Source organism: Physcomitrium patens, chromosome 5 (assembly GCF_059467195.1).
Source record: "Physcomitrium patens ecotype Gransden chromosome 5, ASM5946719v1, whole genome shotgun sequence".
NCBI lineage: Eukaryota > Viridiplantae > Streptophyta > Bryopsida > Funariales > Funariaceae > Physcomitrium > Physcomitrium patens.
In genome coordinates, this window is record NC_143414.1 from 13659009 (window position 1) to 13673588 (window position 14580).

A 14580-nucleotide genomic window follows, 5' to 3' on the forward strand; every position below is an offset into this window, starting at 1 on the left:
TAAAATGATTATTACAATGAGATACAAAAATTAAAGACTCTTGAAACTATATCAAAAATAAGAAAGAATTTAATAAGAGTGAAGATGGCTTTACTTTTGCCTTCATATATATTTTATAAGAAGGATTTTATAGATAACATTTCTAGAAGATAATTCATGAATATCTATGATTTTTACATGTACATGTTTAGTTTTTTTTTATTAAAGATATTTTATATTTTTTAACAAATTTTTTATTTAAGAAATAAGTCAAGGCTCTTACATTTTATAAAAAAGAAGATTTGTTATTTTTAGGTCCTAAATTAATATCTATTATAGAATAAAGAGAGGATTTAAAAAAGACAATAAAATATTCATTAGGTATTGTATAAGATTTTAGTCACATAGTTTTTATTGTAGCTGAACAAACTCATTTTCTAACATATTGTCTTATTTGACAACCATACTCTTCATTTTTTAGTTGTATTATTTCTTTGGATAATGTTGAGCAATGTGCTTAGATTCTTTATAATATAAGTATAATTCTTCTTGATAAAAATGACTCTTTGTTTTTTTTAGTGAGAATTTTAAAATGCAATATATTAACTTATATGGCTTTTATTTTTACATATATGTGTAAAAAAGATATAGGTATTGCAATTGAATTGTAAAAATATTAAGGCCAACTTATGAGACTCTTACTTCATAGCAAAGTTGATTGCTTGACTCAATATCTAAGGATCAACTAAGTAAAATATTAATTTCTTTATTTCATATTATAACTTATAAAAAAAAATGACTAATGAGTGTAGCATCATTATACTTGATATTGATTGCAAGTTGTCAAAATTGTGAAACATATAATGTTACCAATCAATCATTTTATTAAAAAATATAAAACTTATTGATTATAATTCAAATTGCATTATATTCTTCATATATGAATTAAAATTTTATCACAATAGCTTCCAAATTATTCAATATTAGATTATGTTGTATATATATAAAAAAAACAAAGATAAAATAAAATTTAAAAGTAATATTTATTTAACTTGTTTATGATTTTGAAATTTAATTGCTATGAGATTGAATTTTAATCTCTCATTTTAGTTTATTGATGGATTTTTCAAAACTTTGATCTTGTACCAATAAATTTCTTAAATAAGGCAATTCTTTGTTTTTTAGCACTTGAACAATGTTTTATTATAAAAAAAGTAGTATGATTTGGTATAGATATTGAAATAGCTCCGCTCATCTCTATATCTTTACTTTCTATTAATTTTGTTTCTCCTTGTAGTGGTAAATTAAACTAATGCATTATAAGTATTAATTTTATTATTTCTTTTTATATTTATACCATTGTATTTTTCATTTCAATAAGTTCTTCCATGATAACACAATAGAAAAGAAGATGTCTAATGTTACTCAATATAAGTAGAAGAGAGGACTTGAGAACAAAAAAAAACTCTAAGAAAAATATTAGTTTAGAAGTGGATGATCCAAAACTTCTAAAATGCTTGTCTTATCAAGAAAAAAGAATAATCTTCTCTTCATCAAAAAATATAAAGCTTTGATATTATTTGTGTATTTTTGTCAATATACTAAAAAAAATTTGAAGAATGTAAATAAATAAGTGAAATATTTCTCAAAGAAAAAAAATAAAAGAAATAAGTGTATATATATATTCAAGAAATTAGAATGGATATTACTAAAGATTAGGAAATTAAAAATACTTGAAATTAGACTAAAAAAAAGAAAGAAATTGATAAGAGTAAAGAATGCCTTACTCTTACTTCTATATATACTATATATATAAGAGCTATATAGAAATATCTTATAAGACCTATAGCACATCTCCAACTTATTAGATACATGTCTAAATTGCAAAGCAAGCTTCAAATATGTATGCCACATGTCCAACCTATGCCACAAATGGCCAACTTATTGGTCTATTTTTCAACTTATCAATCACCTATAGATACATACATAAACAAAGATACATCTATAAAGCTTTCAAGAAACTTTTCTACAAGATATTATCAAATTTATCTAATTTAATTTAATTTTATATGCTCATATTTTCTAAATAATTATTTGGATAAATATGTATGTTTGTGATATCCCTCTGAGACTTGTATAGCATTTAATATGATAACTATGAATTTAGCTAATCTACCTTTGATTGCATTGAACTTATTTTTAAGAGTAATATGTCTTTCTATAGAGAAACAATAGAGAGAAGTGATTATTAAGCAGTTTTTATTTTTATTTTTATACTATACTTTAAAAATTTATAGGAAAATTCTTACTATAAATCATTATCTTGCAACTAGAATTAAATTCTTCATTCATCTAAGTATTTTTATAATAACTCATCTAACAATTATATTTTTTTAGGACTATAAGTATATTTTTTGTTCCAAATCTATAAATGAGTCATTTCATTGACTCACACCTATTATTGATATCCATTTGATATCCTTATGTAAATACTTTTGTACTATCTACCAAAAATATTTTTTATATTATAATCCTTCAAACCAATTTATTTGAATCTTTGATTTCGTTCTATAATTCTGACAACTAGCATTCTTTCTATAATTAAGTTGAATTATATATAATAAGCCAATCCGTATTGTATGGTATTTCTTTTAAGGTATAATTACAATAATTATTGGTTGCAATGCCTCATCAGAAAAATAATAATGTATAATTTCAATAAAGATCATACACTTCAACACCACTAATTCTTTACCAAAATCAATTATCTTCCTACCTTTCAATCTTACACATTATCTTACAATATTTAAATGCACTAAAATTCAATGTAAAAACCTTTTATTATTTTATTTTTAGACAATAGAGCATTATCAAAAATAATCATTTATGTGTTTTCAAAAATTTAATCACTTTTACAAAAAAAAAAACTATATATATATATATATATATATATATCCACATGTACACACACCAAAGATATTAAAAAAGTTAAATAAGAAACATGAGGAAAATTGCTGCACATTTGTTTTTTTTAATTACACCACCAACTGTATATATTTCTGTGTGTGATCAACCCACTCAAATTGAAGTGGTAGGAAGGTTAAGTAGCGTACAACCAATGACAGGTTCATTTAAGGTTGATTTGAATACGTAATAAAGCATACTTGTATTAACACACCTGGTCTCTTCCAAAGGTGATGTCATGTTTCTAAGAGTTAACGGATTCGTCAACAAATGATACTGCCAGTACTCTCTCGCTTGAAGGAGAAGTGCTGGATTGAATGAAGGGAATTGGAATATTGAGCAATGTGCCACTAAAATCTTCCTTACTGCATCTTTTTGAACAATGCATTGTTAGTTGTAACTTGAAAGAAGTTGAGTGACTCACACTGCTGGGTGAGGGGTTTTTAGACAAATCATGTGTAATACCTGAGACTTGGAAACGAGATTTTTATTTTTATCTTCTCATATCATACCTGTACACCTTTTGTAACGGGTTGACTGTTATGAAAAAGAGTGCATCTCCTCTGGCCCCTCCTATGCTCGTCCTTCATCTATCTATATTGGTGATGTATATATGCATACATAAAATTCAGCCTCAAAGTTGCAAGACCATTGCAGATCCCAGCATTACTCAAAGAACACCAAGAGATATCAAGTTCGAGATGAATGATAATCAATCTTTACTGGCTTTGATGAACAAATCTTGCTTTAACTGCTCAGAGATAATATAGTGTAATAAATATCTGTCACTAGTTTTAATACAAAAAGAGCTTCCATACAATCCCGGTCGCAGAAACAATAAGTCGTAAGCTGGGTTTTTCTAGCAGCTTCAACAAAGAAACCTAATCCAGCCGTCTGTAACTTTTGGGGTTACTACGGGTACAAAGTGGATGTTCTCCACATCCTGAAACTCAACAAGAGACTAAAAGAACTGCGATTGTAAAGCAATCAGAATTCTCACACCTCAAACTCGTGTTGTTTTTGAGAACTGCTTGCGCAAAGCGGCAACTTGATGTGGACAAGCTGCAGCTGGTGCTAACTGTCCAACGTACACAAAAACCTCGGATGCCGAATTACCTCAATCATGCTAAAGTTGGAATGCCTTCACTGTTGACTATAGTAAATCTACAAACTTGAAAAGAATACTGCATGACTAAAACACTCAGTAACAAGTTTATTCTCCTAAAATAACGCCACCTGTCATATCAGGGCCTCTATCCGCATTGACGCTACTGTACATCGCAGGACATGGTAGCCCCAATTCCTGGGTTACTAACCGTGCTATTTGTGCAGTTACCCCTCCTTGCGACAGCTTATTCAAAGTAATAGCAATAGCAAAATTATGTGCCGGGTAACAAAATCCTGTCGATCCACCTACTCCTGAGTGACCAAAACCAATGACCTCTGTGGAACTGCCGTCACCTGAGGTGATTCTTCTGAAACCTAAACCGAATTTTTCGTCCGTATAGGCGAGTTTGCTGTATTCCCCTGCAGCCAAAAAAGCATCGTGTATGCTAGTGTTCAAGAAAATCCTAGCAGACGGGGAAGGCTCTACGACCTGGGGAGCTTCAATGTCAGTGACAACATGTCTGGTGTTTCGATCTGGTTTTTTTGTCCCATTTTTCTTATTGCCCTTGGCTACAGACTTCTTCTCAAACGGTTTATGAGGATGTCTACTCAGGGGCGGTTCACTTGATAAAGAAGCTGGAGGGACGATTCCTCCGGTACAGAGAGTAGCATAATACCGAGCCAATGCTCGTGCTGAAAAATGTCCATTAGCTGCTGGAACAATGGCACGTCGCACAAATAAGGTGTTAAACAAAACAGGAAGCGCAGTGATGGTTGACATGCCGTCTTCACCACCAAAAGAGCTTTGTGGTGTGGTTGATTTCATCATGGTCTCAGATGGTTTAGAGAAACGCTCAGCAGGGTTGATCAAAAACTTCAGACTTTGGGCTGCCTGTTGCTTTTCAATTGCCTCCTTCATGGTTTTCACTTCTTCAGTATCCAAAGACAGAGTAGCTAAACGATCTTCGACTCCTGTTCAAACTCACACAAGTTCTACGATAAATGGAATGTACAAAATATAAGAACTTTAAATAACGTGACACAGTCAAGGAGCAGGAACGTCATCACATGACTAATCTGCTTCATTCAACAAGAAAGCTCCAGAAACAGAATAGTACCAGCTGGAATGCCCACATAAAATTCTCCATTTAAGCCAATCGGGTGCACAAAAACCTCCTCCAACAAATCCTGAAACTTTTTACCCGACGCTTTCTGCAGGCAACTCCACGCCATGACTCAGTCAGACAACATAACACTGCCTGTCGAAGAAGGCACTACACAACCTGATAAGAGCAGTGAATGTTCTCACTACACATATTAAGAAACGCGCTCGACAATTCAACCATCATCAACAACAGCAAACACAATTAGAGACATGCCGTTGAAAACATGCACGAGACTTTTATGAGTTAACGATTAATAATAAGTAATATTATTCCTCATCCTTCATCTCAGAAGATAATTCATAAGACGAAAAAGATACACATACCTCTATTATGCCACCACACAGCCAACCAAAAGTTAATGCATGGTAAACTTGCTTAGTGCCCGGCGTTGTTTCAGGAATTGCTGCAGCAAGCTTCTTTAACGTTTCATCCCAGTTGCACACAAGAAGAGGATCCGTCTTCAGCTCATGTGCTAAAGCATTTTGAAGGCCAGCGGTGTGATTCAACACATGAGCAACCTTCACACAATGACGAAATACGGGAGTTTAAGAGCTGCACTTGTAGGAAAAAAGTCAAAAATGATTTTAGATTCTTTTTCACTTATAAAAGAAGAACTAACTCAAGCAAGAACTCACAACGAAGGCATAAGTTGGGTTCTACGCGGTGCTTTGTTCAACTTGCCACATCACCAACCAGTATCTGTTTAACAGCACGAACAATGCATGGAATGCCCACAAAGAACCTATCGTATCAATCTCTACACAGTTGTAGAGTGACGGCAGAAGTCCGCAGGAAAAGATACAAGGTAGCAGGTAGGACTTCAGGCGACCCTTCGGATACTACTATGGAGATGCGTAGAGGATCAAATAGATATCGTACCGTGATGTTTTGTTTCCCGTTTACTGCAAACTCCGGCCAATACGCAGAAACCCTCTCACTCAAATTCAATTTTCTGCGAAAAGAATGGACACAAGGAATGACTTTAAAACAAACATTTAACTAGAAAGCACAGTTAATACAGAAATGACGTAGAAGTAGGCATTTTCTTGAAGTGACACCAAGCATCAAATGGGAAGCAAGTAACTAAACAAGTTAACATGATGCTCTAACATATTACGATAACAAGCTGCCAATTTCTTCACAAAGTTAACCAACCAAAGCAAGGCTGGATTCTTGTACTTAAAACTCAAATCGTCATTAATCTCTTCCCGTAAGATGGATGAACTCTCATAATACGCGAGGTTAAGAAGAATGAGTGATGCCTGGACCACACTTGCTCATTTCACGCATTTACCAATAACTATCATAGTACGAAGTGATGAAGTGACATCTTCAGCGCCAAGATCAACAGACCGTATAAACATTAGAAATATACCCTTGATCAGCTAGCCAGTGCACAAGTCCTGCTGTGATTCCCTTAGTGACTGAGAAGCAAGAGAATAAGCTATCCGGCTGAACTGGTCTTGGATCGAACTTTCCAAGTACTCCCCCCGCAGTGTCAATGATGACCTTCCCGTCCTTGTATACACAAACCTGGAATAAGGTGTTTCTGACGATTAGCTGGTGTTTCCGCATCGACGCAAAATGCTGAAATTGACACAAGAATACAACAATCTCACCCTCACTTACAGGCAATTCGAAAGTGTGAAAACCTGCAGATCTTGCACCTAATCAGTTTTCTTGCATTGCTACAATAAAAGTTTACCTTAGCTATGAGAACCTTGAACTTTAAATCCTAAATCCAGTCAATTAGGAACACCTATTCAATTTCGGCACACTAAAAAAACGAACCTGAACACCTAGGATCGAGTCCTCCCGCCCCAAGTTAAGCAATAATTCCCGCAGTTTTGTCTCCACACTAGAGTGTGAGGGTGTTTTATGCACCCAGCTTTCAGTTTCCAGCATGCGTCCACTTCCCAAGACGTTTCCACTGCAAAAATCACAATCGTCGAACACATGGAAGCCTACATCTTTAGTAGTGTTCGCAGTGCATCATAGTCAAAGCATAATTTTTACGCCATCTTTTAGCGAATGGGGATGGCAACAAGCCACTAATTCACTTGCGACTTCAAATTCCTTTTCAAGCATTCCTGCCTCAGTCCACACTAGTTTTGAACACTTCATAGAGCCGAAGTAAAACCAAGCTTGTTAACACGGACAGGAGTTCATGATGAACTTACTTAACCACCGAATAATTATGAGGTCTAAAAGGTCACAATTCCATCCCTCTTAAAATGTGACTTATACAAGTGATGGCTTCTATCAGTTTGAAATGCAACATATGACATGCCAAGCTACTGATAATCAATGGAGGACCAGATCAAACTTGACAAATCATATTGTTCTAAAGTGATTTGGCATATGATACATGCAAGCACTTGCACCAATCAACGCACCTGAACAAGGCTGCCTCTGCAAACGGGCGCATGACTTCGAGGTACACAACTCTTGCTCCGAGCATTGAAGATAAACCTGCATCGTTTGCGCTCGAACCAAGAAGAATCATTGCCACATACCACAACGCTCACAAAAGCGACACAGGAATGATTAACGTAATTAACGCGAGCACAAGGGCATTTCTCACTTACCGCGAAGAAGATTCAATACTCGCATGAAGAAGACAATATCTCCTGGAAAAGCATCTACCTGGAAATGGAATCTGTCAGACAAATCTGCATGATAAAATGACATGCGGGGTCTAAAAGAGAAACCAATGTTAAATTCTGTGCATATAGAAAAGTTGAATCTATAATGCGATTCGATTTTCAATAAGATAAAACATGCAATTTAGGTTTCACCAAGAAGAGATCGAAGGCAGCCCAGTAAAATGAACACACCAAATCTAACCGTAAGGATGAGAGCTAATACAAAATACGTATTAATTTTCTCTTGAGATACCCTTAGCGCTGCTATCAGCAAAGACAGATCAGAATATTTTATGCGAAATCCAAGTAATCTAATTGAACCGGGTATAGAATAGGATAAACCGCACAGGGCTACGATGAAGACTGGCACCATTCTCTTCCTCTTCCTTCTGCTTTTCTTGAAATCGTTTCTTCCTTTCTTCGTTCTCCTTCGTCCACTGCTTTATATCTTCCTGCATTTAAAATTCCGTAATGTCACTTCACTCTTTCCAAGTGATAAAACTTATCACTACTCTAAATCCAGGATTCATTAACTGCTACAAGAGGGCGGATTATATCGAACAAGATATGAATGTAATAATGCGGAAGTTTCAGTGCCCAGTAAAAAAGCCTTGGATAACTAGTAGTAGAAGTACATACTATGAAAACCAAATGCAATGCGGAAGCGATAAGCTAAGATAATCCAACTTACCGGGGATTCCTTTCCTGGAATAGAACGACGAAAGAAGAAATTTGTGACTTGCATGACATCTTCCGGCATATCCATACGAAGCTTCAACCCGATTTCCGTAAAAGCAGACAACAATGCAGCATAATCTCCCTGCAACCCCATAGATTGCATATTTATCGCTACTGTTTTCAGGAATACTAGCTAAAGTTCAATCACAGACTTTCGATACACTCTAAACAACAAGAACATTCATGAAATTTAATTGCTAGTTGAGAACCATAAAGAACCTCGGCACAAGCAAGAAGCATCTTCGCAAGCGCCTGCTTCTTAGTGAACGTCAAAGTCTTGGTGAGACCAAAATCCAAGAGAATAGGCTTGAATGGAGGCACTTTGCTGACTAGAAAATTTCCTGGTAATAAAGACAAAACAAGCAAGTCACGATACAAATAATGCTGCATCCACATTAGCACCCCCAAGACTCAGATGCGCCAGATACGAAGCCAACTACAACGACAATACAGCTATTGGCAATTCTTAAACTCAAGATATAATATTTACCTGGATGAGGATCTGCATTGAAAAAACCGTCAACATATATCTGATGTGCATAGGAACGTGTAATTGATTCCACCAATGTTTGCATGTCCACTCCTAATTCTTTGAGTTTTGCCACGTCACTGAGGCGAACCCCATCCATATAGACCATTATGAGCACCTTCTCTGTTGACTGTCACATTTAGCCACCTTTAAAATACGTGAACATCATTGAAGTTCTGAAGAACTGCATCTGGATGCAGCATGACGTTCTAAGAAGTGGGACAGTTATGATATACAATATTAAGAATCAAGACATTCATGGTCCTACTCAGTTGTCTTTCTTGTGGGTATAACAACCTGCAAAACCTCTGGCACCAATACATCAACATGGCTCTTGGATAGCTCTGCAGACGCTCCTTTACTGCGATAATCCAGATTCTTGGCCACTTTCTGAGTGTTCTCTACAATCAAGAAGGTGCTGAGGTATGTTAGATGTAAAACCATGATAACTTCAGAACTAAAACCACCATCTACCTTGCAATCCGTGCATATCACTAATGTTATGCAAGATTCGCGCGGATGAGATAATATATTAACCAACGAATGAGATAAAAATAGGATGAGACATCGATGGACACATTAAGAAAGAATCAGCACAGTTTCATTTCTACTAAAGTTCTTGTACTGCACACAGTTTTGTTCAAGTAAGAACCAATTCATGCTGTGCGGAATATCACAGATTAGTGACAGGGATTGCTACGCGACGTACCAGCTTCTAATTTGAAGTTTAACTCCTTGGGCACTTCATTGCACCATTCGTCCATAACAGGCCCAAAGTCATAATCAGGTTCAGCCCATGCAACCCATTGTACAATAGTTCGTGCATTTTTCAGATCCTGCATTCCATCAGCAGTGGCACGCACAGAAGAGATCAAAATATGGCCATAAAACCCCATTTATGATCCAGAGGCACACATTTCAAAAATGTTACGTTGGTACATTCAACAAACTGAGAGTTGGAAAATTTGTAGTACAAACACTTTTACGACTTTAACCGCCTCGAGCATTTCCAAAGATGTGGGTGAGCATATCACCAATAGTTGCCATGAAATGCAATAGATAGACGAGGCTTATAAACGAGAAATCGAAGATAATTTTTTTTAGAGTATTTGTACGAGTAGTGCGACAATTGCAATAATAATTACCTGTAGTATGATATCTTTAATGCCTTCATGTTGGACCTTGATCACAACGTCGACACCCTCCTTGGTGAGGGCTCGATGAACTTGCGCAATCTGCGAAAGTTATATTTAGCAAGTGGCCAAGTTCCACGACAACCAGTACGACATATTACTGGCGTGGCGCCTTATACCGATTTACTGGAAAGTGAAAGTAGTTAGATCTTATTTGCAAATTTTCCTATGTAGAGCTGCAGACACTACTGCTATTATCCACCAGTTAACATATGATATCCTACATTTCTTTTGTAAAAGAGAAAAGTATACCAACACAAATCGCGATTGTTTAGTTCTCTCGCACCCCTTGCAGGAAATCCTCAAATCGAGAAGATTCAAACATATAGTCTAGGGTGGCTTAATGCATTTAATTAGTATGAGGTGCTCAATGAGATAATAATTCGAAAAATGTAGTCGCAAACGAAATGAACAAAGACGAGCTACTCTTATCTGGCGTTCAAAGAGCCGCGAAGTGAAGAGAAGAGACGAAGAGACTAACCGAAGCTGTTGCAAGTGCAGTAGTATCGAAGCGAGCAAAAATCTCTGAAGGGTCCTTACCCAACTCTTTCTTTATGGTTGCACTCACCTAAGATACAGCCACATGAACAATAGAATACTCAGCAGAACAATCAAAAGAATTCATCACAATGCACAAAGTACTGGAACATTTTGCTGTAGGACTTAAGATTGGTCGGTCCATGACAAAATTGGCAACAGAACCCTGCCGCACTCAAAGACACAAATATTCAGAAAGAAACGAGGCACGTTGTAAACATTTTCGCTTTTATATTTTCTAGACCTAGTAGACTTTCTTGTGCTTCCAAAATTCACAGACCGTGGCATAACTCTGTAGTGATACTAAACGTTTCCAATTGCTACATGCAAGGGAAAAACTGTGAGCATAAGTGCAAAAGTTGACAACTGCACAAAAACTGGTGACAACTGATAAGCTGATAACAATTTAGTAAATTTAAAATTATGGGATATTTAATTTTGAGCAGTCTCTTCATTACTTGACAATGACAAAGCTTTCCTTTACGAACCTCCTTAATAGGACGTGGAGGAAGGGAATCCTGAAGCTGACGGAGAACTTGGATGTAAGGGTCAGGCAAAACGTCGGCCCTTGTGGACAAGTACTGACCCGCCTTCACCCATAACCCCTCAAGACCTACTATGGCATTGTACACACGTTTTGCATTACGTTCGTGCACATTCTTCCATAGCTTGGTTTTCTCGGACGAGCTTTTGGCCCTTTTTTCTCTCTTCTGTACCAACTGCAAATCATCACACAGCCTCGAAAGTGAGTCGTTATCGAATATCCATCCCCCACCAATATTCTTCACATTTTCTGCTCCTCAGCAAAATGTTAAAAAGAAAATCATTTATCAAGCAGTGACAATCAGCATCCATGGTAACGTCGAGTCGTCACCACTCCTCACTCCTTTCATCAAAAACTGAAAGTTAATTGATTCAAAACGGTCGAGGAATAAATATTCTATCTTCTGTAATGGTCAAATAAACATTCGCAACGATTGTAGTCTAAACTCTTCGATCGTAATTGAAACCTGAATTGGACCATGTAGTAATTACAATTACCAGCAATCCAAAACAAATACTGAATGTTAGTAGAAACTACAAGGTTCTGATGCAATTGGAAGTGGGTCCAAAGAAGAAATCCTCACTCATGTGGAGTTGGCAATTACTCATAACATGAGTTTTCCTAAAATAGAATGTAATGTACGAATCAGAAGAAAATGTGAGCAAGTCATAATCTGGAGCTTACCCTGTATTCAAAGAAGACGGTCAATGCAACAAAGAATACCCGTATCTGCCTGAACCATCCCATTAGGCCTTCAGCTTGAGCGGCAATGCTCCAGGGAACGGGCCAGCCTATGAACGAAATTGACAGAAAGCCGTTCGCTGGAGTGTTGAGTAACAGATCTGACTACTCTGAACTCCCCAGCCCAAGCTGCATAACGCACAACAATCAACGTTGCTGAGTTGGTAATAAACTAAGATTTCTGAAACTCGTGGGGCTTGATGAATGGTCTTGGTGCCCGCAGAAAAGATTGAGATCCAGAAAGAAATTAGCAATCAACTGTCATCCACAGTCAATTTCCCGAACAGGATTGATTGAAGAGGATCATACACTTCAATGACCTACAAGAAAGGCACGCCAGAAAGGTACTCTAAAGAAATTCAATTTATCAGCGGTTCTCCGCTGGTTTCCGACGTCGAAATGTATTAAATCATCCAGAATGCTGCCACTGGCTCATCAAATAGGTCGGTTCAAAATGTTCCTGTTCATTTTTCTACAGGCCTGAGAAGATCAAGAAGAGCAAGCAACTCGAAACCAACACCACTACACAAAATCATCTTCAATTGTACAACTTAAGTTCAACGTTTCAAATTCAGGCACCTCGTCAGATTACTCTACAGAGTGCTCAACTCTACTACAAACACAAAAAGAAAAAAATTGGGCAATGAAAAAGAAGCTGGTGTACTAACTGCAAATTTTGTAAAAATAAAATTCAAGTGTAGTACCTCAAAACATATGCAGCGTTCACCAGAACGTCCACAAGCATCGCATAATCTTCTAGACCCGAGACGAATCAACCCATACGCTACCCCAAAAGAACAACTTCCACCAAGGTCCGCCTCTCAACACTCTTTCTCGCGCACCCCACCCAACTCCCTAAAATTCAGGCACCAAAACACAACACTTTCACTCCCCCAGCTTCAAACGTGCAGCCCATCTACACGAAATCCCACACACCTTTCTCTCCTAACCGCCGCCACCACCCACCAGTCCCCTCCAATCAATCCACCGTCGGACCTTTCCACCGATGTCCACTCCCTGCCCAAGCTCTAGTTCATTCCAATCTCAACCAATCCAACACATGGCGACGGTGGTAATCTCCTCCGTCTTTCTGCTCGGGCTAGCAAGGTGACACGAGCCGGAAGTTGCAACGATCTAGAACGCCTTCCACTTGGAAACTACCTCCCCAGAGGCAGGCACCAGGAAGCCACAGCATCACCATCGCCAAAGCTGCTTCTCAGCAGCCCCTCCCTACCCCACCCCACCCCACCTGCTCACACTATTTCACATAATCGTAATCGCCGTCGCGACGCTCGATGGATCGGTCAAACGGCTGCTGGGTTCCCCGCTTTCAGCGACCTCACGAATTTCTGTCACTCTCTCTCTCTCCCTCCGAATCATGCACAACAGCAGGCGAGCGAGCGAGCGAGAAAGCAAATCGACCTTTTGCAACAACCAACGCAGCAATCCGCTCTAGGGCTGGTCCGAAACCCGACCTCAGACTTGCAGTAGGATTTGAATTAATTAGTGTGGTCTATATTTAGGCGCTCGGTCATCCCCTTCCACACATAATGATTTTCCCAGATTTGGGAAATCCACGTGGTGTCCATGATTGATGTGGGTTGCGGACCGAACGAACGAACGGACCGAAGAACGAACCCCTTGTTTCTCGTTGTAGAAGGTTCGTTTCTCGTCGAGGTGCGAGACGGGGGTGGTGGTGGTGGTCGTGCAGAGTTGCGTCGTGTTCTTTGGTTCCTCCTCCACGCACACACTTTCCCACCTTGTGAGGGACGCCGGTCTTGCTCTTTTGTGGCGCCTTGCTTTGACTCTTCATGGGAATTTGATGGCAGGTGTGAACTCAAGCTCATTTTTGTTGGCTTCAAATGACATTCTGTTGTTGGGGGGGGGTGCCAAATAGTTCCACAATATAGGTTGGAGAATCGAATCCTTGCTATGGAATTTTAACTTTACCAACTAGCTAACCAAACGAAAAAACAAAAATAAAAATAAAAACACACAAACACACACACATACAAAATCATTTTCACTATTTTATTTTTTATTTTGATGATAACAACCATAATTAGTTTTTTATTCTTTTTTATGCTTTCTTTCTTGATTTCCATGTGATTTTTGGTGGATGGCTACAATATATGTATATATATATATATATATATATACCATAGTTTTCTTTAAGTATTCCAATTGACACAATATTATGAGTTAATATGCTCACAATGTTGCATGACAATTAGCAGATCTAAAACATTTTTATAGCCATTAACATCTTTAATCAAATAATTTCTTAATTTTTTTGCATCTAATTGCATCTGAATTAATTGATTCATATCCCATGTATAGTAAAAGTACACATCTACATATTCTTCACTACACAAACGTACAAGGAATGTTTCCATGGGGCAAATTTCAACATCATTTTTAGAATTTGTAGGATTTG

General features: G+C 37.4%; 1 protein-coding gene across 3 annotated transcripts; it reads right to left on the minus strand.

The window, feature by feature from the left end:
* Positions 1-3638: 3638 nt before the first annotated feature.
* Positions 3639-13529, minus strand: LOC112282475 (uncharacterized). Of its 3 annotated transcripts, none has more exons than XM_024520078.3 (20): positions 12848-13075; positions 12492-12603; positions 12087-12272; positions 11347-11577; positions 10803-10889; positions 10274-10363; positions 9838-9964; positions 9426-9529; positions 9090-9258; positions 8819-8940; positions 8553-8681; positions 8209-8313; positions 7805-7862; positions 7613-7688; positions 7008-7146; positions 6592-6749; positions 6096-6168; positions 5540-5734; positions 5169-5262; positions 3639-5022 (listed from the first exon to the last, which is right to left on the minus strand). In XM_024520078.3, the coding sequence occupies exons 3-20, from the start codon at positions 12147-12149 to the stop codon at positions 4157-4159; spliced, it is 2886 nt and encodes a 961-aa protein (XP_024375846.1). In that variant the 5' UTR covers positions 12150-12272; positions 12492-12603; positions 12848-13075; the 3' UTR covers positions 3639-4156. The 3 variants fall into 3 exon arrangements, with proteins under 3 accessions (XP_024375846.1, XP_090106712.1, XP_024375845.1); XM_090250586.1 differs by having other exon boundaries at positions 12453-12603; positions 12848-13015; XM_024520077.3 differs by lacking the exon at positions 12492-12603 and having other exon boundaries at positions 12848-13529.
* Positions 13530-14580: the final 1051 nt, after the last annotated feature.

Coding starts and splice junctions, on each gene's coding strand:
- LOC112282475 (XM_024520077.3), bottom strand. CDS start 12,149: ATGGGATGGTTCAGGCAGATACGGGTATTCTTTGTTGCATTGACCGTC. Junction 10,890..11,346: donor CTCCACGTCCTATTAAGGAG/GTTCGTAAAGGA, acceptor GCTGTATCTTAG/GTGAGTGCAACCATAAAGAA. Junction 7,863..8,208: donor CCAGTCTTCATCGTAGCCCT/GTGCGGTTTATC, acceptor TTCCATTTCCAG/GTAGATGCTTTTCCAGGAGA.